Genomic DNA, 24,447 nt, shown 5'->3' with positions numbered 1-24,447 from the left:
GCCTCTCCAGCACACTCCTTAAAATTCATGAATGACTAGCTGTGTCCTTCCCCTCCTGTACACCAGCCTAACATAGTGTGTTACTATAAACTTAACCACAATACTGCACAATAACCCATTTACCCTGCACTAAACTGTATCAACTCCCCTGGGATTTTCATATAACCTTTCATGCAGCAACACAGGCATAGATCCAGTCTCTTATTTAAAGTGATCTAATTTTACTCGTTGAACAGTCCTTGTCTTTTAATAATATCTCCCGTCTTCCCCTCCTGCCCTCCCTTTTTCACACCTTTCTCCAAAATCCTTAGGGACCAAACTGTTTTTAGAACAGGTTGTAATGATGCTGTAAAGTTGCCTCTTTTATAATGACTGACTGGGATTTGGAGCCAGGTTTTTAAGCTTCCAGTGCCAGAAGTTGTTGCTTGGTCCTTACCAGTGTTTGTGGTGTGGCATATTGATGGGGCATAGCCCCTTACCCCTAAACCTAACCATGAAAAATGATTGCCTAACCTTAACCCAAACCCTAACCCTCACCCAATTGTAACCCTGACACTAAAACCACATTTTTAGTCTCAAAAATGCCTTCAAACTCGTGGGGACCAGAAATTTGGTCATTTAGCCATTTAATTCAGCTGTGATGGATCAAGGACACATCTAAAACCTGCAGGACACCGGCCTTTGAAGCCTGGAGTTCCCCATCCCTGCCACAAGGGCTGTTGGTCCCCACAAGTATAGTAAACTTCCAATTTTTTAGTCCCCACAAGGATATGAATACACACACACACACACACACAGATTTTTATTTTTTACTGCAGAAAAAAGGGAGGACACACGTGGACAAGACAAAAAGAATACAGACGGGCACGAAGAGGTGAAGGAAATGATGAAGAGGAAATTTCAGTGGGAGCATCTTTGAAAGACATTAAACTTTTAAAGCTTCACAGTGTGACCACATGTTTACTGATCTTTACTGATGCTGGATACAGTGGATACACAGTAACATGGTTGCTTTGTTTCCTACCTCTGTTACCGTCCTTTCATTGCCACGTGTATACAGTCTGCCCTTTTTTTTCTTTAAAAAAAAGTATTTTATGATGCAGAGAAGCTCCAGCAAGTTCCGCTTCATCATTTTTAAATGAGCAGGTGTTCAAGAATGAAACCGGTGCCACTGTTAGTGCTTTGGTGCTGTTCTGAATTCGTCCTCATCTAATTTGTCAGTAAGCTTGCAGAGACATGCTGTCTTTGATGAATAATAGATGCTGTCAAAATCACCTGAATAGCAAAATAATCCTCTAAAAATAGCTCAAAGGTAAACATGAACTACATTTAAACCTGACACTGCCAAGTGATAGCATGCAACAGATTTTAACCAGAAAAGTATTCTAACAGTGTCAGATCAGATTTATTGAACTGTTTGTCCAATTTGTGGCTATTGGGGAGCAAAGAAAATAATAATTGCATATGACATACTTCAAAAAGAGGGTTAAAACTGATTAAAATTGGTTTGCAAATGGTTAGGATAAGCTTTGTTTTCTTTTCTTTTTCTCAGGTTTGTGTAACATTGGGTATACATAGCATTTATACAGGTAAACAGAAAGGAAAACAAATCCTTAGCAGGTCTTAGCAGGCAGTAAAGATGTGATATGAACTATATGCTCAAAGCACTTCATAACGATGGAGGTGAATGCTACTGGGGGATAGTCATTGAGGCAGCTCAGATTCTTTGGGACAGGTATGATGGTGGTCCTCTTAAAGCATGAGGGCACTACAGGTTGAAGATTTCTGAGAAGACATCTGCCAGTTTGTGAAGGCATGCTTTGAGAGCACAACCTGGGATGTTATCCGGTCCCGAAGCTTTCTGTGTGTGGTAGTAACACACATCTGCTTGAGGGATCTAAAACAGACCGGATTATTCTACAATGTTTCTCACTGCAGAATAATGCAATTCAAATTGTTTTTAAATGCCCTTGCATGTAAAAAGTTTTAGCCAACTGCTAAAACTTTTTACACTCACACTAATCAAGTGTGTTTGATTACCTGGCTGCTACTTACTCTCTCAATCACAGTTGAAACATTAACCCTGGAGAACCCATGGGGTCAAATTTGACCGCATGGTTTCCCTAGAAAACCAATGGGGTCGGCTCTGACCCCGTGGGTTCTCCAGGGTTAAGAGTGCATTGGCTTTTCACACACTGCTTCTGTATTTTCTATTTAAAAATAAATAAATAAATAACACAGTGTATATCATATGCTGTGTTATGCTGTTCAGTCTGAGATTTTATTTTCCTAATTTTAAGACCTGACCAGGGGATTTGTATTATGCACTGATTTGTAAAAAATATAAGTTTTAATTATGTGTGGATGAGTTTATTAAAGTAAACTGTATATTATATGTACTGTATAACTTAAGCACATTGCTCAAGGTATCTTTCCACTCTCTTTTAATTGCACGTCTTTACCTTCCTGTAATGAAAAATACAGAAAGCTACTGTAGCTTTCTCTCCATCTGTCGCGGCTGTTTTGTTGTTTTTCTTTCCGGCTCCGTGGCCCCTCCCCTCCCCGTCGCTGCTGTCTCCGTGTGATGACGTATACGCCTCGGTGTTTACTATGGCGGCTATCTGCTAATTGAAAGAAAAATGCGGGTTTTGTAGCTGCAAAGACGACAACAGTTTTTCGTAGAAAGTCAGGAGACATTGCTTTCAGAATGACCAATAGAACATCTTACTTTTACGACCCAGACGTGGGCAATTTCCACTACGGTAAGTTTAATTATCATAATGAACCGGCCTACTCAGGGAGCTGATGCTAAGGAAAGCTAGCTACATGCTAATGTGTACGAGACTGTGTTTTATTCTTATTTTCTCAGTTCTTTTCTTTCTTTCTTTTTAACATTTAGTTTTGCCTCACTGCTACACTTTAATATTTAATTTGATTTGTTTATATATTACAGTTGGCCTTTGCTTGCTCCTTTAACCTTAAGATGTAACGTTATTGACGCGTATTGTAGCCTTGTGTTCAGTATTTGCCTGTTAAAGCTTTTGTTAGGACGTCTCGGTGCTTCCTACGGTGTCCTGGATGGATAACGTGGCGATTGTGTAACAGTAACGATAAATAAATAAAGTAATATGTCTGTCTACGCTTATGCTGCTTTTACGAAATGATACACTGTACAAATTCAAACTTTAGTGCTGCAATACGCATGCTCACAGAATATACTTACCGTGCTTATTTTTTTATTTTATTTTGCGAATTACCTCAAGTATTTTCGCTTTTGTAACAGCGCATGGATGCCTCTGTTTCAGTGTGCCAAATCTCTTTCGTCATAAATTGTACCAATTTCAACCGTGTTTCTCTTTTAGGTGATTAGCCATAATGTATACACTTAATTCTTTTTTTTAACCATTTTGACCTGATTAATGTCTGTGAAATGCAGATATAAGCCCTGTAATGCATGAACTGTGTGTTTCTGTTAGGTGCTGGCCATCCGATGAAGCCTCACCGGTTGTCTCTCACTCACAGTCTGGTGTTGCACTATGGACTTTACAAGAAAATGATGGTGAGCGAGCAGTAGTGACAGATACTGTCACGTGTTCACACCTGTTGATGCTTTTCACACTGAAATAACATTTGATAAATCTTGTGTTTGTTTGTTTGGTTTTTATTAGAAACAACAAGACCATGCTGCACTCTTATCAAATGTTCTTATTCCCACCAGGTGTTTAAGCCCTACAAAGCGTCTCAGCATGACATGTGTCGCTTCCACTCTGAAGACTACATTGACTTCCTACAGAAGGTCAGCCCCAATAACATGCAGGGCTTCACAAAGAGTCTCAACGCGTTTAATGTGGGAGATGACTGGTGAGTGTTGTCTCTTTCTCATTAAATACGTTTTTATCGAGAAAAAGAATCTGAATGATTCAATGAAGTTTTCACAAGACCTGTGAAAAACTAAGTACACCTTTACTGCTTCCATGGGAACTAAGGACTGTATTTTTCAAGCCGCCAACTTCCTTTTCTTACATCACATCTGTCAGGATTGTAAATGTTTCAGTATAAAAGCCTCTCTGATCATCATTGCTGACAAACCCATAACCTAAATATTTCATGTCTGTGTGTTTTAGTCCTGTGTTTCCAGGACTGTTTGAGTTCTGCTCAAGATACACGGGAGCATCCTTACAGGGGGCTACACAGCTCAACCACAAGGTAACACGCACACATAAACCCAGCTGATGGTTTTGGTGCTACAGAGAAAAAACAAAACAAGACTGAGGTAGCCTAGGGTGGCATCTGTTGGTTTCATTTTGAATTACAACTTAAAGTGTTGAGAGAGACACTCATTTATGTGATATCGTTGAGGAGTAGGTTGAATCATTCATTGTTCTATGTGACCAAGGCTCTCTAGCTGAAGTAAGAAGGAAGAAGAAAGAACTCTCTTCATGTTTGCTGGAGGGAACGTATCTCTCTCTCTCCCAGCAGCAGTAGACTTGCTGTTCAGTCTTTGGTCGTGTCCAAATTCATGGGCTGCATCCTCACGTAGACCGTGAAGGCCAGGTCCTCAGGAGGATGCAGCCCATGAATTTGGACACCCCCTTTCTGTTTGTAAAGGGCAGCTAATCAGAAAAAAGTGAACTTAAAGGGAAGATAGGAGAAGCACTGCCTTTGAGGAGTTTTGTGAGAATATTTTAGTTTGTGTTTAAAAACTAAAATCGTTACTCATCAAAGACATTTCTGATTTCTTGTTTTGATTTCCATCCTTTAAAACTGTCATAGTCTTCAGCTTTGTGGTCAGTTAAAGTTGTGAGCTCTAACTAATGCTGACTCTGCTTTATTTTCCAGATTTGTGACATTGCTATAAACTGGGCCGGAGGTTTGCATCATGCCAAAAAGTTTGAGGTTAGAACAAAGCCACATGTATTGATGTGTTTCTTCTCTGTTCAGCTCATTTGAGTTAAATGTCTCTTTTGGTTCTTGTGTTGGTGTAGGCCTCTGGGTTTTGCTATGTCAATGACATCGTCATCAGTATACTGGAGCTCCTCAAGTAAGACGGCGCTCCGGAGTAACTCTCCTCGAATCTTTACCGTGTCTGTTTGTGACATAAATCTCCTGCTCTGTGCTTGTTCAAGGTACCACCCCAGGGTTCTTTACATTGACATAGACATTCACCATGGCGATGGCGTCCAGGAAGCCTTTTACCTCACAGACCGAGTCATGACCGTGTCCTTTCATAAATATGGAAACTACTTTTTCCCAGGGACAGGTAAATGCAGCTTTAATTATCTAACAAATGTTTGCTGTCCACATAGTGGTGTTTATATCATTTATTATTTTACTTGCGTGCATATTCAGCCCCAAAAGGCCAATTTAAAGACATAGAAATACTGAAGTAGTCCTCTGTCAGCTGTATCAGCAGATAAATGATAAGTGTATTCCAGGCGGGTTTCTATCTGTAGACTCAGGGTGTATCTGACCCTGTTATTATGAGCCGTTTGGTCCCTATTAAGTTTGTCTTGGACTCTGTCTGGGCTGCCCTTTGTCACTGAGTCAGCTGTTTAGCAGTGCTATTTATTTTCTTTTTAAATAAGACTCTAAAGTAGTGTTTGTTTTTCTGACTGTGGAAACATTGAATGGAATTAAAAGTCCAGCAAAAACAGAAGTTCATCATCAGTTCTTCGCTCTGCTTCCTGTAGGTGACATGTACGAGGTCGGGGCAGAGAGCGGCCGGTACTACTGCCTCAATGTTCCTCTCAGAGACGGCATCGATGACCAGAGTGAGAGCAACAACACATGAGGTCACACTTTCTTATTGTTCTGCGACTATCACATGAGATTCGACCAACGTGTTTGCATGTTTTGTTTTGTCTTCAGGCTACAGGCAGCTGTTCCAGCCTGTTATTAAACAGGTGGTGGATTATTACCAGCCGACCTGCATCGTCCTGCAGGTCAGTCAGTAGCTCCTATCATTTGCTTCTGTATGATTTAATCTGTGTGTGTGTGCGCGATTGCCTCACCTGGTGTGTGTCTGTCTGCAGTGTGGAGCGGACTCGCTGGGCTGTGACAGGCTGGGCTGCTTCAACCTCAGCATCCGCGGACACGGGTGAGACATAAACAGTTTTTTCCAGCTGAACTCAAATATTTTGAAACAGCCAGCACATGAGTACTGATAGTTGCATAATCTGTGTGTGTGTGTGTGTGTGTGTGTGTGTGTGTGTTTTTCAGTGAGTGTGTGGAGTTTGTGAAGAGCTTTAAGATCCCTCTGCTGGTTCTGGGAGGAGGAGGATACACAGTGAGGAACGTGGCTCGCTGTTGGTCAGTCTGATGTGCACTTTCCATGAATACAGCTTTAAGATGATGATGATGATGATAATAATAATAATCTGTGCTGTGTTGTAGGACCTATGAGACGTCTCTGTTGTTGGATGAATCCATCAGTGATGAGCTGCCTTACAGTGGTGAGCCATGTTTCATGTTTCAGTGAGATTTTAATATCTTTGTTGGATAGTTTTTGTGCGTTCTTGTTGTTCAGGATGTCACAATGAGCCTGAAAAATGATTTATGCATAAACAACAAATTAAAAGCCAGTTAGTAGTTAGTCTCAGAGTCGCTACACGTGCCGCTACAGAGGACTGCGGGTGAAACAAGAAGGAAAGTGAACAGAAATACTTGGAACATCCTGTTTGTCTGATTTGGTTCGTCTGCAGAGTATTTTGAGTACTTTGCTCCAGACTTCACGTTGCACCCTGATGTCAGCACCAGGATAGAAAACCAGAACTCCCGACAGGTAAAAGCGTCATTCCTCTTTTCATTGGTGTAAAGTGCACAGTAGAGATCCTGACATGCAGTCGGCCGACCTCTCGCTGTGTTCATGTGTGTGCAGTATTTGGAGCAAATCCGTCAGACGGTGTTCGAGAACTTGAAAATGCTGAACCACGCGCCCAGCGTTCAGATCCACGACGTCCCGTCCGACATGCTGAGCTATGAGCGCAACGACGAGCCCGACCCCGATGAGAGGGGAGCTGAGGAGAACTACACCAGGTCAGCACGAGTCAGCAACACGTGTGTATTTATAAAAGATTGGTGTGCACGATCCTCACTGTTCATGATGTGACTCCCACAGGCCAGAGGCAGCAAACGAGTTCTACGATGGTGACCACGACAACGACAAAGAGAGCGACGTAGAAATTTGACGGTATTTTCAAATCCCCTGCGGTGAAACAAAGAAAGCATTTCTGGAAAGACTCTGAGAACAGACTCCTGTGCATTCTGGTCTTTGTATACACAAAGAAACGTGACATATATCAGACGTGCTGCTCTTTTTTTCGTTTGTGCTCCAGATGTTTTGTTTCTTTCATTTTTTTTCTGCTCATGATCTTCATGTTATCTTAATGAAATGTTTGGCTTCTGAAAGACTTCTGCTGCACACAGCCTATGATTTAGATTCACCAGTCAGCCCGCAGGAGTTGTGAGCAGCTGGTTGAAGGGCAGAGCGCATTGGGCGCGTTAGGCGAAAAAACTGCAACACCAAGTTAGCACCAGGTGGGAAGGAAAAGGCATAACAAGAAACAAACGTGGGAGTGCCTGCTCGGTGGCATTAGTCACACACAGGCCTGCTCAGATGGTTGCTGAAGTTTTCAAAGACACAATCTCAAATATACTCATTATTCATGTGCCTTACAGCTCTGAGAAGTCCAGCACTAGCACAGAGCAGGGCACTATTTCAACTCTCACTGATCTGGCAGCCTCTGTATGCAAGGCCACCGAGCAGAAGGTGATCCAAGAACTGCCCATGCTCCAGTTTCTTCTGGTGCCCGTTGCTGTTCTGCACAAAACTGGGGATGACTGTGCTGATGAAGCCTGTAGATTCCTTCGGGATTAATAAAGTATTCTGATTCTGAGATTGTCTGATCATGCTTTTGCAGATGAACAGTTCTTTCTGTGGTCTTGGCAGCCACAGTAGAAACACTTTGCCCTCTTTTAGTCATAAACAGCTGTTTTGTGAATTTTGATATCGTCTTCAACTTGTTTTTAATAAACTGACTCACCCGTGTGTGTGTGTGTGTGTGTGTGTGTCACATTATCTGTACGTTTCCTCTGCTGCCACCAGAGGGCGACATCGTGACATTGAACTGAAGCCGATCAAAAAAAGAAAAAATGCAGGAGTTCAAGGTCTTGTAGACTTTATTCCTCATTCATCCAGTGATATTTAGAAGTTCTTGTCACAACAAACAGAACAGGAGAGTACACACTGCAGTTTAAAATCTCTGAATTATGACTTAGTCCTGTGCTTTATAAAGGTTTAACCCCATTTGAGCCGCATGTCTTAGTGACCAACTGAAGATCAACTAGCTAAACCAGTGGATTAGACCAGTACAGGACACTGGTGTAAAGTTAGTCCCACTACTTATTGTAACACCTGGGACTACACTTAAGGCAGAAAATGTAGTTTGGCAAACAACCGTCACAGCGAGGCCGTGGCCACACAGGGGTCAACGCCAGATTTTCATGGCCACAGAACACACGTTTCTATCTTGGTTTTTGTGACGCGAGCTCCAGGCTGGTAATAGCAAGCATGTAATGTAAAATGTAAGCACGCAAATTAAGCATATCTGATTAATCCATCCAAGTCACCAAAAGACAGACTGAGGCTGACATGCTGATACCCGCCTGTACGTTTAACAGGAAAAAACATTTTCTGTCTGGAGTTCAAACGTATTTGCACTGCAGATGTGACCAAGTGTAAACGTTTAAAGTTCAGAGCACGTTTTGGGTTCAGGTATCAGGATGGCAGCCTGTGTTTAGCAGCAAAAGGCTGCAAACATGAAAAGTCTCAACACTGATAAAAAGCTTCAGTCACAAACTGTATCAGAACATTTCAGCCCGATTAAATTCATACAACAGCAGAGAATCTGATCATTTAAAAAGCGTTACAGACACACCACAGGCAGCATTAATTCAAGGACACACAAAATGATCCTTAGCAGTAATTCACAAATACAGAACTCTTTCTCCTCACTGGCAACCTGTCCACGGCGTCCCGACCTCTCACCCTGTGACAGCACAGAAAAGATGGACGTAACTTTAAGCTGGTCTAAAAAGTGGAGCCGACGCTTTGCTTTGAAGCTGCATTGTTGTTAAATGGACAGCAGGGGGCAACGATGGTTGCAAAAAGACTTGAATAGAAGCTATGGGGGAAAATAGCCCTAGGCTTTCTTCTTGTGTGACCTCTGTAAACACTTTCCTGATGACTCCGTGATTAGTTTCGGGTTACACTGAATAATGGAATTACGGTTATTATTAGAGCCAGAAAGGAGGAATGTCCAGGATATTCTCATTGGCTAACGACGCGTCAATCACAAGCATGCGGTGTTCTTAGTTTCACAGTCCGAGTCGCCCCTCCCCTATCACATCCTGTTTCAAACACTAAAGACGGAAACGGCTCGAGGCTTCAGAGGGGACTTCGCTAATCAGTGACGTCACAATGGCTACGTCCATCTTTTTTTTTTTTTACTGTCTGTTCCTGTGACAGCTGGGATAGGTTCCAGCCCCCCCGCAACCCCAAGTTGGATAAGTGGTTAAGAACATGGATGGATGGACAGAGGAGTGATAAGCAGACAGCTGTCAGGATTAAAGTGGAGTGAGTGTGATATGTAGAGACAGTGTGGGATTGCGGGAAGACTTGGTTCTGTTTTCTACTCTCTACCATAGAGGAGTTTATATGAAGGGTGCACTGCAACACATGCACTGCTGTGCAGAGGATGTTTGTCCTCCCCTGTGCAGCAGCATCCAGTTTGTCTGACTCGGCCTGCTCCAATCACAGATTTTACAATAAGGGGAAAAAACTTAAAATGTGCAAATGTTAAAGAACCTTTTAAATATTCAGTACATGTAGTAACATATGGCCGGTGTCCTGTCATCATTGCTTGAAATGTGCGTTTTGAAAATGGTTTCTGGACTGGAGGAGATTGTGTTGCAGTAATGTGGCTGCTCACTGGGACCAAACCTGACAGCAGCGCAGCCTGTGCCACAACATACCCAGCTCTATTAATACATCCATGACCGAGGAGCCGCATTCTGCTGAGAGCAGCCAGGACGGGCACATGAAGAGACTGAGAGGAAAAAGCAGAGCAGACAGACAGACTGGCAGAAACAGTGTGACAAACAGCAGCACATGGACGAGAACAAGTCCTAAACCCTCACACAGTTTTCTCAAAGTAAAAAGTCTCCAATGCTGCATCATAATCATTTTGCCCAAGTGTTGTAAAGATGGCAGATGTGCTTTGCTGTTGCATGAAAGCTTAGTGAATGTGTTACTACTGTGAGTTGTGCGCGCTGCGATGATTATTAGTCTGCACTCATGTTTCGGCCCTGACGCGACAGTCAGAGGCTCCTCTCTTTACAGTTCTGACATGGTGGTTAGTGGAGGGTGGGAGCGTGTGGGTCTACAGCTCTTCGCTCTCGTACAACGGCGCTGTGTGCTGGGCGGGGCTCTCCACCGTCAGAGCAGGGACGTGGCTCAGAGAGGACAGCAGCTTCAGAGTCTTGGAGCCAGCAGGAGCAGTCTTCATGGCCGGAGTTGTGCGGGCTGGTGGGGGCGGAGAGACAATGGGTTAATATATTGTTTTGGGTTTTCAGATTGATTATAAATCAAAGTTTAAATAAATCAAGTTTTTAAAGAAAGCAGAGCAACACCTTTCCTGTCCCTGAGAGCAGCATCAAATCTTACTAACACTCAGGGAAACAAATTCCTCTCATGCCAGGTGTCTGAAAATAACTCTTCTACCCTGCATGCCACAGCACAGCATAGCTCAGAGCCAGATATGTGACCAGCACATATATGCAGGAACAGTGGATGCACAGTGTACACCTCCACAAGCCTGAATGAGACAAACCCACAACACCAACTCATCATATCCACATACAATAATGAAGGCAATGTCACCATTAAAATTTGATAATTAAAACAAAACATCTTTAGTAAACATAGTAATTCACCACTTAATGTAATTTACCTTTTTATATTTTCAAAGCAAACGTTCTACTCTTCAATGACGAGGCTGCAGACTCTTGTCTGGTAAAGAATTATTTCAGATAAACTTCACTGATATATGTTGTTATGAACCTTCTAGGACCTGCCGTCCACATATGTGGACATCACATTTTGGGTTGTCTAGACCAAAATACTAAATTTTGCTCTACGAGGGCCTGATATTCACTTACGAGGACGTTTACTGCCACTGTTCCATTGAAGTTTAAAGCAAATGTCATATGTGGATCTAATTTTTCTCAGAAAAAAAAAAATCAGGTAAAAACAAAACAAAAAAAACCCACGTAATTCTTTGTTTTTACATTAATCAGGTCCCAATCATCTCTGCTTTTCGCGGATGATATGGCTCTGTCGGCTTCATCGGGTGATGGCCTCCAGCTCGCACAAATCTGAGGCCATGGTTCTCAGCCGGAAAAGGGTGGAGTGCCCACTCCGGGTCGGGGATGAGTTCCTGCCCCAAGTGGAGGAGTTCAAGTATCTCGGGGTTTTGTTCGCGAGTGATGGGAGAAGGGAGCCGGAGATCGACAGACGGATTGGTGCAGCGGCTGCAGTGATGCAGACACTGCACCGGTCTGTCGTGGTGAAGAGAGAGCTAAGTTTAAAAGCAAAGCTCTCAATTTACCGGTCGATCTACGTCCCTACCCTCAGCTATGGTCACGAGCTGTGGGTAGTGACCAAAAGAATGAGATCGCGGATACAAGCGGCAGAAATGAACTTCGTCCGAAGGGTGTCTGGCCTCTCCCTTAGAGATAGGGTGAGAAGTTCGGCCATCCGGGAGGGGCTCAGAGTAGTAATAATAATGCACTGTATAAAGACACAACTATGTTATCTATTACTATTCCCTCCTTTTTAAAAATATTTTCAACACTCAGAGGCTATGATGAAAAAAAACCCAAACAGGAACAATTTAAAAATGAGTAAGCATAAAGGCCTAAAGTTAAGATCAGATAACATCTACTCTTCTGGTCTAAGCCTGAAATGTTATCAACTGACTAAGGTGTCAGATTAAAAACGTTTGGACTAAACTAAACACCATCAAATGTTTTTCATTTTAATTAAGATGAATAAACATGGAAAGAGTTAGGAGACAAATCCAGACGCTGTGCTTTTCAACTGCATTTTCACACACTGAACTCTGTCATCACTGAGTAACATCCTAACCCAGCGCAATTCACACTATTCAGTCACATGACCGACTTAACACCTCGGTGGGCAAAACATTACTCTATAGTGACAATCCGATAGAACGTTAGAGCACTTTTGCAAATATGTGATGTCTTGATAAATCGAGCAGGTATTTGAAGTTTACACAGCACCATTCTCGCATGAAAATATCTTAAAAGTTTATTTTGTGACCCAGAAAGAGTAATATTTCAAACTCCGCCCCTCTGTGTTCCTCCGCCACTGCCTCATTTGAGTTTTGGACGAAATGGATTCTGGGATATTGCATTTCGTCATTTTGAGCTGATTGGAGACCAAAACAGCCAATCACATTTTTTTTTGCATCCAAGTCTGTGATTGGCTGGTTTTGTGGCACAAATATAACGGTTTACAGAAAGAGTTGAGCGCGTACGGGCAGAAATGTTGAGAGCACGAGCAACACATTGCGAGCGAGCGCAAAAGCAAAAACTGAGCGAGAGGGGCTGCTGGTGTGTGTGTGTGTGTGTGTGTGTGTGGATAATAGCAAACACTGAAATACAGCAATGAATTTTGTTCACTCAAATTCAGCTTTTCTTTGCTCAAAATAAATTTCTCCTCAAAATGCAACACTTGCACAATGTTTTTTTTACGTGCGCTCAGAATAGTGGCACAAAAATAACGCCATAGTCTTCACTTCTAAAAACCTCCTGATGAGCTCCCGTTTCTGAGCTCTGGTTCAGACAAAGTGCTTTAAACTCACTTTCATGTTTGCTGTGTATGGAGGACCTCTCCACGGAGCAGATGGCGTTATGTGAGAAAGCAGAAACCTAATAGCCGTGTTGTATTTGCCTCACAGTTATCGCTCGGCGATTATACCGTATTCCTCGGCAGCTCGAAACCTCGTGCGTTCATCGAGTTTCCGCTCGATCACATAACGCGCCATTTGTTTGATGAGCTCCCAGAGACAGTGCGGGATTCATGGAGACACCGGGCACACAGCGTTTCCCATCTGGTGTTTGATTTTACAGCCTGGGCTTCTATGGTAACGAGCAGCGTGTCGTATCTCATGCAGCAGATAGCTGAGGTGGCCTCTCAGAGCTTATTTGCATATAAAAATGAACAGACTTACTTCCTACATCCAGCCTGGCGTTGCATGTGGACATGCCAGCTTCGTTGATGGCAGACAGAGTATACCAGCCAGCATCTGACTTCATCACCCTCTCTATCAACAAGCACTGGCGGCCTGACCCGTCCTGGTACAGACTGCAGTGAAACAGTGAGAAAGACTGCAAAGTTACACATACGGGCCAAAGTGTCACAATCACAGAGTCGATGCCAGGTATCATCACCTGAACAGTGGAGTCTGAACTTAAGCTGACGCACCTCATTCTGTTGAGGTCAATGCGCAGCATGTCTTTATCCTTCTTCCAGAAAAGCTGCGGTGGAGGGGAAGCATCCACTTTGCACTCTAACCTGATTGTGTCGCCCTCTAGAGTTCTGGAGTTCACCATCTTCTGGACAAAGGTAGGAGGACGGAGCGCTTCCTGAGCTGCAGAGACGAATGAGGATATATGTGATTAGGTCCTCTCCCACGGTGAAAGGCGGTATCATTAAATCAGTCGCCATGACGAAGAGCACAGTATGCTAATATTTACCGATTACATTGAGCCTCATGGTAAATCTGCTCTCCCCAGCTCGGTTCCTGGCCACACACTCGTACACACCAGCATGATGCACCGTCACAATCTCTATGATGAATGAGTGCATCCCTTTCTCACACACCAGCATCTTATGGTAGTCATCTGGACGAATGGCTTTACCGTCCAGATACCAGAAGACATCGGGTGTTGGGAGGCCTCCCACCTGAAATTAACACATTTTTCATGATTCATCACTAGTGAAAAATAGCTTATTGAACCTAATTTTGTTAGGGTTCTGGTTTATATGAAGTATTCAGTCTTAAGAGAGCCACCTTGAAGTCAAGCCTACAGAAGCGCCCCTCCTCCACTGTGAGGTCTGGGGGGACCTGCAGGAAGCGAGGCGCGTAACATTTCTCCTGGATAGCCAATCCTTCGTTACCCCTCTCATCTGTGCGCGAGTGGTGCCTCCCCCTGCAGAGGACATTACTTATTTATAACCTCACTTTCAATGACTGAACTTTACAGGCCACTAGTGACCACACACAGACGCACGCAAGCAAATGCACTAACACTGACTGCTTTTCCTTTTCTGTCCACTGACATCACAAATATGTTATGAAGAACTTAAGCCTCCTTAACGGCAGGCAGCTGGGGTTGGGTTGCACAACGATTAATTGCTTGGCTTTTGTTTTAAATTGAGGCTTTAATTGAGGTAAAGTGTATAATCTCACAACTTTGTTTTCATTTTTCTCTTGCTTCAGTGATCTGCTATTAGAATGGTATACATTTGCATTTGATGCAGCACAGACTCTGCAGATATAAAGTCCGTTTTAGCCAATTCAAAAAAATAAACTAAGACAAAAAAAGGATGCTGAACAGGTTGAATGGTCAGCTACTGTTTGAGCCAGGAAGTCAGGACGTACTCTAAACTGTCTAAACTGAACCCTTGATGCCCCAACATCCTTCACTGTGCAGCCTAAATGCATCACCTCTAATGAAGCATATGATATTATTAAAGGAGCAGGTCTTTGTGGAAAACTATAAGATTTAAACAGAAGTAATACAAATTTAGCTTGGGCAACCAGGGTTTCTTTCCAGCAGGTTAATAACAACAGTGACACAGTGATGTTACACACCTACAGCAGCCGCAGAGAGGTGGAAATGCAGACAGTGAGCTCAGGTAAAGTGAAAGATAACTGCCAACTATATCAAGCATTAGCTACATTGCCTTCAAGCCTAGGGGGCGAAAATCTTGCACCAAACCTGCTGTTGAACAAGATTAAGCCTAAATAAAGCTGTATTTTCAGCTGCTCCCAGCACCAGAGGCATGTTTACAAAGGTTCAATCATTTTAAAACAAGCTCCTTGTACTCAATCTGCTATCTTAGATTAAATTACTACAACCTGTCAGCCTTCTCTGTTCTAGCAGTGCTACCTGCAGCAAGCAGACAGATTAAAAAATATCAAATCTACTTATAAATAATTGCCATTTTGTTTTTTAGCCTGCAGATGAAGTGCACAAGTGCACAGATGCTGGATAAACATTAAATGAAACCTGGGTCAATCGTTCTGTGCAAATGTAGAAGTTGTATTTACCATAGTCCACCCGTGTGTCTTCCTTCTGGTGAATCTGGCTGTAACAGAAAGACTGAGATAAACTGACACAATCACACTGTAGGTTTCAGCTTTGAAAACTAGCTCATACAGGTCAACAGGAATGACAGCAACTGTGTGTGTGTGTGTGTTGACACAATGGTGCTGTTGTCACGACTGAGAGGTTCATTCCCAGAAACAAGCTAGAAAAAGCTGCTGACAACCTCGTTGGCTTGAGAGGATGATGTGTGTGAGAGAGAAATTAGATGGTGCAAAGCCCTGTGAGCAACAGGCTTTTTGATAGAACAATCCCACGTGCGCGTGCACACACACAGTGACGTGGTCAAAATGACAGTGTGAAGCCGCTCGCTGTGGCTGCTGATTATACTGCTGCACTTTCTCATCTTCGAGCTTGGGAGCCCATCAGGAGGCCCTGAGAGGGAAACTGGCTCCCTGCTCTGCTCTCAAACCCAAATGACTGTATTAATGCGAGGTCTTCACTTAACGGCTAAATGAAAGCTAATGGGTTTTGGAACAGGGCCAGCATGAACGTCAGCCCTGCAGCGCACTCTGAAACGCTCTCTTGAGATTGGAAATTTTTTCATAATAACGCAGAAAGTCAAAGCTGTACCTGGTCGAGTTGTGAGTCTGAAAGATTGTCTTGGTCAAACATGTAGGTAGTGTTGTCTGGACCCAACAGCCTACGAGCCATGCGCTCCTCGTAAGACAGCTTCTGTAAAAATGAAGCTTCATGTTGGTAAGTTTTAATTGATTACATCATTTTTAACCAACACACAGAGGGTGTGGACAGCATGGGTCACTGATATTTCTGGTAAACTACTGCACTGCATTCTCTTCAAACAGACATGGTGTGTGTGTGTGTGTGTGTGTGTGTGGTGGAGGAGGGGGGCACACCTGGCTGTTTCTCCTCCTGGCTTCCTTTGAGCGGAGCTTCTTTTCCAGATCCTGAATCAAAGCGTCTTTGGAACCTTGAATGTCTTCATCTGTGGAGCGGGCGGAGGACGGTCGAGGAGCTATAGCCTTCTTCAGTATGGGTTTGGGAAGGCTGTGAAGTAGAAAGGAAGGAGGGAGAGAACTGAACCCTTCTCCTTACTTCCTTTGTCCTACTTTATTTAAACGTTTCTTTTTTCTTATATATATAAAAGAAAGCACAAATGTATGCACTGAAAGGATTATATGCATACTTACTACAACAAATATTACAATAATAAAGTACTGGTGGATGCTCGTACTAAACATGACTAAAGCTAAAAGCTTAGGCTTCAGTCTGCTGGGTTGTTTTTTTCTTGAATCTCAACGTCGCGTAAGGGCGGATATTCTTCTTATGGTCGTCTTATGCACACAGCTTGGGCCGTGAGCAGCTCCAGCCTCCTGTTAGTAAAATCTTTTATTTGTACAGGCAGCCAATAACAGGAAAGCTGGATTATAGTTCGGGGAGAAAGAGAGCTAAATAGCTTTGAGACAATGGTTGGACTGAGTGCCTATTATAAAATAAAGATTACTTTGAGTTCAACACATAAAAACACGGAGAAATAAGTAGAATCTCCTTTAACTGATTTCACAGGACTGTACAGAGTCTGGTTAAAGTTATTCTAAACTCTGAACAGATGTCAGGTTTTTCAAAGTGTGTACACTCAGGCAGCCATCTATTAGGTACAGCTATCCATCCATCTTCTTCCACTTGTCCAGGCCCGGGTTGCAGGGGCAGCAGCCTAAGCAGAGAAGCCCAGACCTCCCTCTCCCCGGCCACCTCCTCCAGCTTGTCCGGGGAAACAGCCAGGCATTCCCAGGCCAGCTGAAAGATATTATCTCTCCAGTGTGTCCTGGGTCTGCCCCGGGGCCTCCTCCCGGTCGGACACCTCTCCCAGCAGGCATCCTTATCAGATACCCGAACCACCTCAACTGGCGCCTTTCGATGTGCAGGGGCAGCGGCTCTACTCTGAGCTCCTCCTGGATGGCTGAATTTCTCACACTATCTCTAAGGGAAAGGCCAGCCACCCTTCAGAGGAAGCCCATAGCTTCAATGCGCGATCTCGTTTTTTCGGTCACTACCGAAAAACAGGGGTGGCTGTAGCTCAGGTGGCAGAGCGGATCAGCCACTAACCAGAAGGTCGGTGGTTCAATCCCAGGCTGCTCCAGTCTGCATGCCAAATATCCTTGGGCAAGATACTAACCCCATGTTGCTCTCCGATGCATCCATCGGAGTGTGAATGTGTATGAATGTTAGATATTTAGCACTTGAGCTTAGAAGTGCTTGTGTGATTGGGTGAATGAATTAGCTGTATAAAGCGCTTTGAGTGCTCGGACAGAGTAGAAAAGCGCTATACAAGAACCAGTCCATTTACCATTTACCCACAGGAACGTAGATCGACTGGTACAGCCTGGGATAAATTCTTCCTTCATGAAGTTTTTGTTTAAACTTTCTGACAGAAATGTTTAAATTTTATCATCAGTTTGGAGGCTGTGTGGAGTTTTGCTGTGTTTTGGTTTATTTTCAATGTCAAAATATCAGAAACTGAATTTGTACCGACTGTAATAATGTGCATGCCAAATTATAAACTGAGGTATCGGGCAACTCACGTGCTTGGCGTCCCCTTATAGCTGGCAGGTAAGGAGACCACAGCAGGCTGTACACTGTTCTGGGTGCTGGGAGTGAAAGGCTGCTGTGGGACACAGGAGGGTGAGGAGGAAGAAGAGAGAGGGGAGTGTGGGAGGGAAGGAGACACTGGTGGAGGTTGTTGAGGGAGAGCAGATGAAGAAGAGGAGGTTCTCAGAGGGAGGAGAGGGCTCGAGGGTGCAAGTGGGGAGCGGGAGGGGGAGGTGGAGGAGAGGGGACGGTTGGTGTTAGGAGACAGTTTGGAGGAGGACTGGGAGGGTAACACTGAGCAGAGGTAAGCAGCAGAGGCCGACATGCTGTCCTGGTTAGCAGGTAAGGTGGCGCTGCCAAGGCCAGTAGCACTGGGGACGCTAGGGGTGAGGGTGATGGTGGAGCGCATGGTGGTGCGGGGGAGAGATGAGGATGGGAGAGATGAGAAGGAGGTGGGAGAGTGACTGAGCATAGGGCCAGCGGGGGAAAGAGCAGGTACAGCAGAGGAGGCCGGGGTGGAGACAGGGGAGCTGAGGCTGGATGAAGATGGAGAACTCTTGGCTGTTCCGTTGGCCTGGATGTGGATCTGTGGCGGTGCGGCGGACTGGTATTGGTTCTGACTGAGGCTCAGTGACTGAAACTGTGACTGGGTCTCTGACAAGGACTTTGACGCGGACTGAGAAAATGACTGACTTTGTGTGGACATGGCTTTAGTTTGAATCTGCGTCTCCAGGACATTTGGACTGTTCTGGGCACTGTTGAGGTTCTGCTGGGAGTTGTTTTGGTTTTCCTGGGCTTCCTTCAGCACGCTGTCGTAGCTGGGTGCCTGGAAGGCCGGCTGAGACTGAATAAAATGCCTCGGTCGCTCATAGTTGAAGGCGCTGGGAGGGAACGTGCTGGGAGTGAACGTAGGCAGGTCGGACAGGTTCATGTTGTTGCCTCCTGACTGGGAGGACTGGAATGAAGAGGAAAACCAAATTTGCACCATGGAATAAGACTGGATAATGCAACATCTCAGTGCAATGGTTAAATAAAAAATTCTGAGCTTTTTACATTTGACAACAGAAATACTCTTACTGTGAAACTGAGCTTGCTTGGGGTGAACAGCTTGGGCACCTGGGCTTTCTCCTTGATTTCTGGCGGTGGTGATGGTGGTGGGGTTGGGCTAGACGTACAAGTTTGGGCGGTAACCTCTGGGGATCTCTGACCCTCTGAGCTCAGGGCGATCTCGTCCTCGCTCCGCCCAAAGATTTCTTCAGAGTACTGGTTGGCCAGCTGAGGCTCAGGGAAACTGCCATAAAGACAAGTGTGTTAGCTTTAGATTTAAAATATATTACTACAAGTCCCTCAAAGTTAAAGGATTTTTCTCTCAATAACCCCCGATGTGTCCACGTTCTTTGTTTACCAACTTCTGGCTCCAAAATGTGGAGTCTGGTGTTGTACACATTTTACGGGATACACAAGTTTCCCACAGCTATACAGTCATTTGAGGTGGGAGGGATGTCTTTGAAGTAGTGACTGAAATACTCATGTGTGCGATCCATATGATAAAAAGTGTATTTGTATTGTTTAAAAAAAAATAAGATTACAGTATGTTTCAAAATAACTGAAACGGTACCAGTGAGGCTGTTTAATGAAAGTAACAGATATCTACTCCCATTTCAGCCCACTTGCTGGTTTTTCTCCGGTAATACCGAGCCTGGCTCGACCTCTATTTTTCTACTAGGAAAGAATGTTGTTCCCATGGCTACCACGAAGTCTGGGCTACGCAGGAGCAGTAATGACAATAGCAGTCTCCCGCTCTTTACGCGCTCTCACACACTTCCTTGCATCCTCACACTTGTTCTGCACTTCTCCTGGGGGCACAAGATGACCAGCCAGCATCAGCTGACCCAGAGTCTAAAACCTTGGATCTGAATCAACGCCGTCTGATAGATGCTTATTGGGAGATTCTGAAGCATGTTAGACTTAGTGGTGTAAGCACAAAAGACAAGTGTAAAGGGTTCTGTAAGTGGCGGTGTGTGTAATCTCTGGCCTATTTTATATCTCCTTTTATATCCTCATTACAAAGAGTTTGTAATGAGGATATAAAACTGTCTTTGGAGAATGGTAATGCTTGGAGTCTGATGAAAACAAACAAAAAGAGCTGCATGGCTTTCATTTTATTTATTTTTTTAAAGAAATGGGCCCCTAGATATATGTGGGCAGGACTTTTTACAGGTGAAAACTTAATGTGTCGATGATCTTTGCTAGACATGCTAAGCAGGAGAAATGTTTTTGGTACTATATCTGTGATGTGTACATATTAGCAGAGAACTCTGAATACTCACATTTCAGTCATTTAACGGTTGCGTTTTAGGTTAGCATGATTGGATTGAGGATTTAAAGATCAGTGATGTTCCTTCTACCCAAGCGGTTGGTTTATAGCTTTGGACAGTACTGTGTTATCTGAGGGGGTTTCAAAATTCTGACAGCATGAGTTTCAATCTATAAGTAAGAACCAAATTAACTACAGTTTTGGGAATATTTGGCATGTTTTAACAGAGATGGATGCATCTGCGTGGACTTTCTGCTTCTTGAAAGTAGAGTCTGACTGATCCAGGATTTTTAAGACAAGTACTGATATTTGGGGATTTAAAAATCTGATACAGACCAATCAGACATTTGTTATGTGTAGTTACTCTGCTCAGATCAGCTGGTTGTTTGTCTCATCACCAACTCTTACAAAGTGCCTTCTGATGAACAAACTCATAACACAGTTGAAGGTCGCTTCTCCCATTTCTTCCCATTTCCATTTACTGGCAGTTATGAATGCAAACACCAGCAGATCAGTAAATAGCGCACACTGGCTGCCTGAACACTTCTGTCTGAAGACTTTAACACTTTAAATTGCCAGTTTGCCAACATCTCTGCTCAGCACACTTATCGGTTTGTTTCCCTCGCTCTGTTTAACCTTTCTCAGTTTAATACACATACAGTTAAACAGAATTTTAAGTATAGACTGCTGTAAAAGCTTTAGTGTGTCTATCGTCCATGTAACATGCATATGAAATCCGGTCATGTAAAAAAAAAGCAGTGTTAGGAGCTGTCAGGCCTTAAATGTGCAACACTGTAGCTTACTGCTGCAAAAAACAAACAACTTCTATAATAAACTTCATAATAAACATTGTGAACTACATTCATGAGTATTCCATCAAGCTCAGAAGAACTGAAATAGTCATAACTCTGTTGAACAAAGTCATGATCCAGTCTTTAAATTATGACTCGGGTATAAAGATGATTTCTTTGCAGCTTTTAACAGAGATTATATGTGTTTTTCAGCACTGACTGTCCCCCTGTAGACTTTTGTACACAGCTGAAATTTTCTGGGAAAAAAAACAATTTTTTTAAAAAGCCAATGCTTTTCAGCAAATGCCCATGTACTGCATTGCATGGTTTTGTTAATTATCCTAAAGTCACTGTACAAAGAAATCAGCTGATTCTGATAAATTTTTCTCAGATCTGATTGGTTAATTCCTCATATCCACACGAATAGTGTCATATACCTACAAGCCTGGTGAAATATGAGGAAGGCCTGAAAAAAACAGACCCTGCTCAGGCCTACTGGTTAAACGCTCCTGCTTTGTGTAAGTGGATATTAACCTGCCAGAGGCTCAGTTAATTAATGACAGTGCATTCAATGTGTTGATCCATGCGTGGGATTTTTTTTGTGTGTGTTTTAAATGCTACTGTCTGAATACATGATATATGTGCCGGTGTGTGTCTGTGATCTAATCCTGTGAAAATGTGTGTGTTTGTGTGATTAAGTGGGCAAAGCTATATTAATCTTGGTATTTGGACATCGGCTGGCAGGTGCAGACACTTTACTAGTGACCCAACCCATTTAACGCGCACACACACGCACACAAAAAGACTTGCATGGAACATCACTGACTGCAACACAGTAACGATATAATATGAATCTATTCTTTGATTCTATCATTTCCCTTTATATCTTGGTAACAGCCATGTAACTTGGGGTGGGGGTGAGTGGTTGTGGGTACTTAATAAAAGAAAAAAGGAAGAAAATGGAAAACAAAGTCACTCCTATATGTGCCAGCTGGGTCACACAAAGTGTCTCAAAGAAAACAAACCCATTCATTTTCAGATTTTAAAGTGCTCTTTAATAGGTGTTCTCGGAATTAATCCTACCTAAAAAAAAATAAAAAAAATAAAAAAATCCTACCCAATGTTTCTGTGCAGACACCAACGCCGAATTAACTTCTTTTTCTCTCACCCATCCAGAATACTTCTTAAGGTTATGTTTAGGGTTAAGGTTATGGTTAGGTTTAGTCGCAAGTCACCGTCAAATTATAATTCGGGTAGGACCTTTTGTCAGAGTAGGATGGTTTCTCAGAACACCTGCCATAATAAGCACACTGCACCATCATTTATCTGGGCTGTTATTTTTACTGTAGGAAAAACCAACAGATGCCTTGCCAGCCTCAGATAATTTCCTCTTCCTGATCAAATAATTTAATAGATAATCAGATAAACTTGATGGCGGCCAAAGAACCTCAACTTGACCTTAATTGCCAGACTGCTGCCAACAGTTTCTGAACAACTGTTGTTGTGTGTAACACAGAGGAAGACCGGGGAGAGGGGGGGTTTCTGAAGGACACCAACGCCATGTCTGCTCTTCACATTAGAGATGAGATTATAGCTCTGAACGCTCATATAGGCTGGACAGCCAAACATACTTCACACCGTCAAACACTCGCTCTAGCTGAATGTGAACCGAAGAATGAGGACAATCAAAGCAACACACTAAAAAACAACTTACTGAACAGCATCAGTGTAGTGATGTTATTTTTATCTGCAGCCTATTACTCAACTTATATATTATATTTATTTTACTGAGAATTTATTTGTGGTTCATGATCCATTGTGGTTCTGCTTAAACCCATCAATAGTAACACATCAGAATGGAGAAGTCTTCTTTTGGATGGAATTCACACACACACACACACACACACACACACACACGCACGCACGCACACGCCAAAAAATGTACATGCCCACAAATATCGGTGTAGTGCAAAACCAGATGATCAGCAGCTGGAGAAATCATTGGAAAACGGAGCATTTTATTTGACCGCAGGTGGCTTGAAGGGTAGAGTTGCCACTGTACTGATGAGCTCATAGCCCATTCTGAGGTACCACTTGGCCCGAGCGGGGACTGTGCTCACCAAACACAGCTAAACAGCAAAATAAAGCCACATATTTATGGTATACACAGAAAGGAGAGCCTGAAAGGAACTGACGCACCTGACGGCGTCGTAAATGTCTTAATTGGCTTAATTTCAGTTATGACGTCTACCCCACAGCCTGGGTTATACGGCACCAACCAAATGACACCGACCCCCTAAATAGACCAAAGTTCACTTTCCAAGCGCTCTAAACATAGTTTGACCTTTTAAGGAGGACATAGCATATCAGGTTTCCACGATATAAACAAGGAAGGAAAATTATCCTGTTGGAAGATTAAAAAGCGGCGATAGTACGGAGTTAAACAAGCTGGAGTCCAAACAGCTAAAGTTAACAGCAGGTAGTAAAAACATGCGTATTGCCTCTACCGGTGCAGACACATGCGGGGGCTTTCTTACCTCGGTAAACGTTTCCACACCACTGTCCTTAAACCTGAGAGAGGACTCACTTAAGCGGGAAGAGCGCGACCCCCGAAACTCCACTGAGGAGAAGAAGCGCGAGGCAAGACTGCAACAGGTGACACCGCGCGCTCACGAGCAGCACGCGGAGTGACGTGACCGCGCACGTCTGGCAGATTGGTTTAGTTTTTCAGCATCGTTACACGTAGTACACACATGTTATTTCTATTTACTGCGTAAATTTAAATATGTTTCCCCCAAAAGTAGAAATTGTTTTCTGATCAATTATCAAACATACTTCTGGCTTGTTCTTAGAAGTATGGAGTGATGACTGTACGGTGTCAGGTGAGAGAGATAATGCAATAATACAACAGCGACCTCATCTGGATAAAAGTAGAACTACAAATGCGTAAAGGAAATATCCAATACGTACAGTATAAAACAAACTAAAGTTCGTAAATAAAAAAAGGGTATTTTTTTTATACAAAACAGGGGTGTAGAGTCATACACATTGAATAGTGCCATAAAAACACAAATACATATCAGTGTGCATAAACAGCGACATCAGAGTTATGTAATATATGTACTGTGCTGTGAAAAGTCTTTCCCCACTTCCTGATTTCTTAGGTTATTGAATATTTGCCTGGAAATGGTTAAAAGGCCATTTCTAAGATTTTGGGACTGCAGCAGTAGAATGACATTTCGCAACAGTGTGAGTTTTGTTACATCTGGAATAAATCTAACACAGCATTTCATAAAATGATGATCCAACAGTCAA

At 43.3% G+C, this 24,447-nt stretch overlaps 2 protein-coding genes across 4 annotated transcripts in view; one reads left to right on the top strand and one right to left on the bottom strand.

Moving 5' to 3' along the window:
* Positions 1 to 2,557: 2,557 nt before the first annotated feature.
* hdac3 (histone deacetylase 3) lies at positions 2,558 to 7,498 on the top strand. Its single transcript, XM_085182421.1, has 15 exons — positions 2,558 to 2,762; positions 3,477 to 3,559; positions 3,719 to 3,861; positions 4,125 to 4,206; positions 4,840 to 4,896; positions 4,986 to 5,041; positions 5,127 to 5,260; positions 5,691 to 5,771; positions 5,869 to 5,942; positions 6,033 to 6,097; positions 6,220 to 6,309; positions 6,394 to 6,452; positions 6,702 to 6,781; positions 6,878 to 7,035; positions 7,118 to 7,498. The coding sequence occupies exons 1-15, from the start codon at positions 2,708 to 2,710 to the stop codon at positions 7,185 to 7,187; spliced, it is 1,287 nt and encodes a 428-aa protein (XP_085038547.1). The 5' UTR covers positions 2,558 to 2,707; the 3' UTR covers positions 7,188 to 7,498.
* A 662-nt stretch (positions 7,499 to 8,160) lies between these two features.
* myot (myotilin) overlaps positions 8,161 to 24,447 on the bottom strand; it is a 30,041-nt gene continuing 13,754 nt past the window's right edge. For 2 of the 3 annotated variants that reach the window (XM_085182303.1, XM_085182321.1), the window contains 10 exons: positions 19,102 to 19,315; positions 18,018 to 18,979; positions 16,332 to 16,482; positions 16,048 to 16,149; positions 15,420 to 15,457; positions 14,157 to 14,295; positions 13,840 to 14,047; positions 13,568 to 13,733; positions 13,314 to 13,447; positions 8,161 to 10,582 (listed from right to left, as the gene is read on the bottom strand). In XM_085182303.1, the coding sequence (XP_085038429.1) occupies positions 10,440 to 10,582; positions 13,314 to 13,447; positions 13,568 to 13,733; positions 13,840 to 14,047; positions 14,157 to 14,295; positions 15,420 to 15,457; positions 16,048 to 16,149; positions 16,332 to 16,482; positions 18,018 to 18,979; positions 19,102 to 19,315 (2,257 nt within the window). In that variant the 3' untranslated portion in view covers positions 8,161 to 10,439. The remainder of the gene's footprint in view (positions 10,583 to 13,313; positions 13,448 to 13,567; positions 13,734 to 13,839; positions 14,048 to 14,156; positions 14,296 to 15,419; positions 15,458 to 16,047; positions 16,150 to 16,331; positions 16,483 to 18,017; positions 18,980 to 19,101; positions 19,316 to 24,447) is intronic. The other variant, XM_085182313.1, reaches the window with a different exon arrangement.

The sequence above is a fragment of the Neolamprologus multifasciatus genome, chromosome 2 (genome assembly GCF_963576455.1).
Source record: "Neolamprologus multifasciatus chromosome 2, fNeoMul1.2, whole genome shotgun sequence".
Taxonomy (NCBI): Eukaryota; Metazoa; Chordata; class Actinopteri; order Cichliformes; family Cichlidae; genus Neolamprologus; species Neolamprologus multifasciatus.
This window is presented reverse-complemented; position numbering and strand designations above follow the sequence as displayed.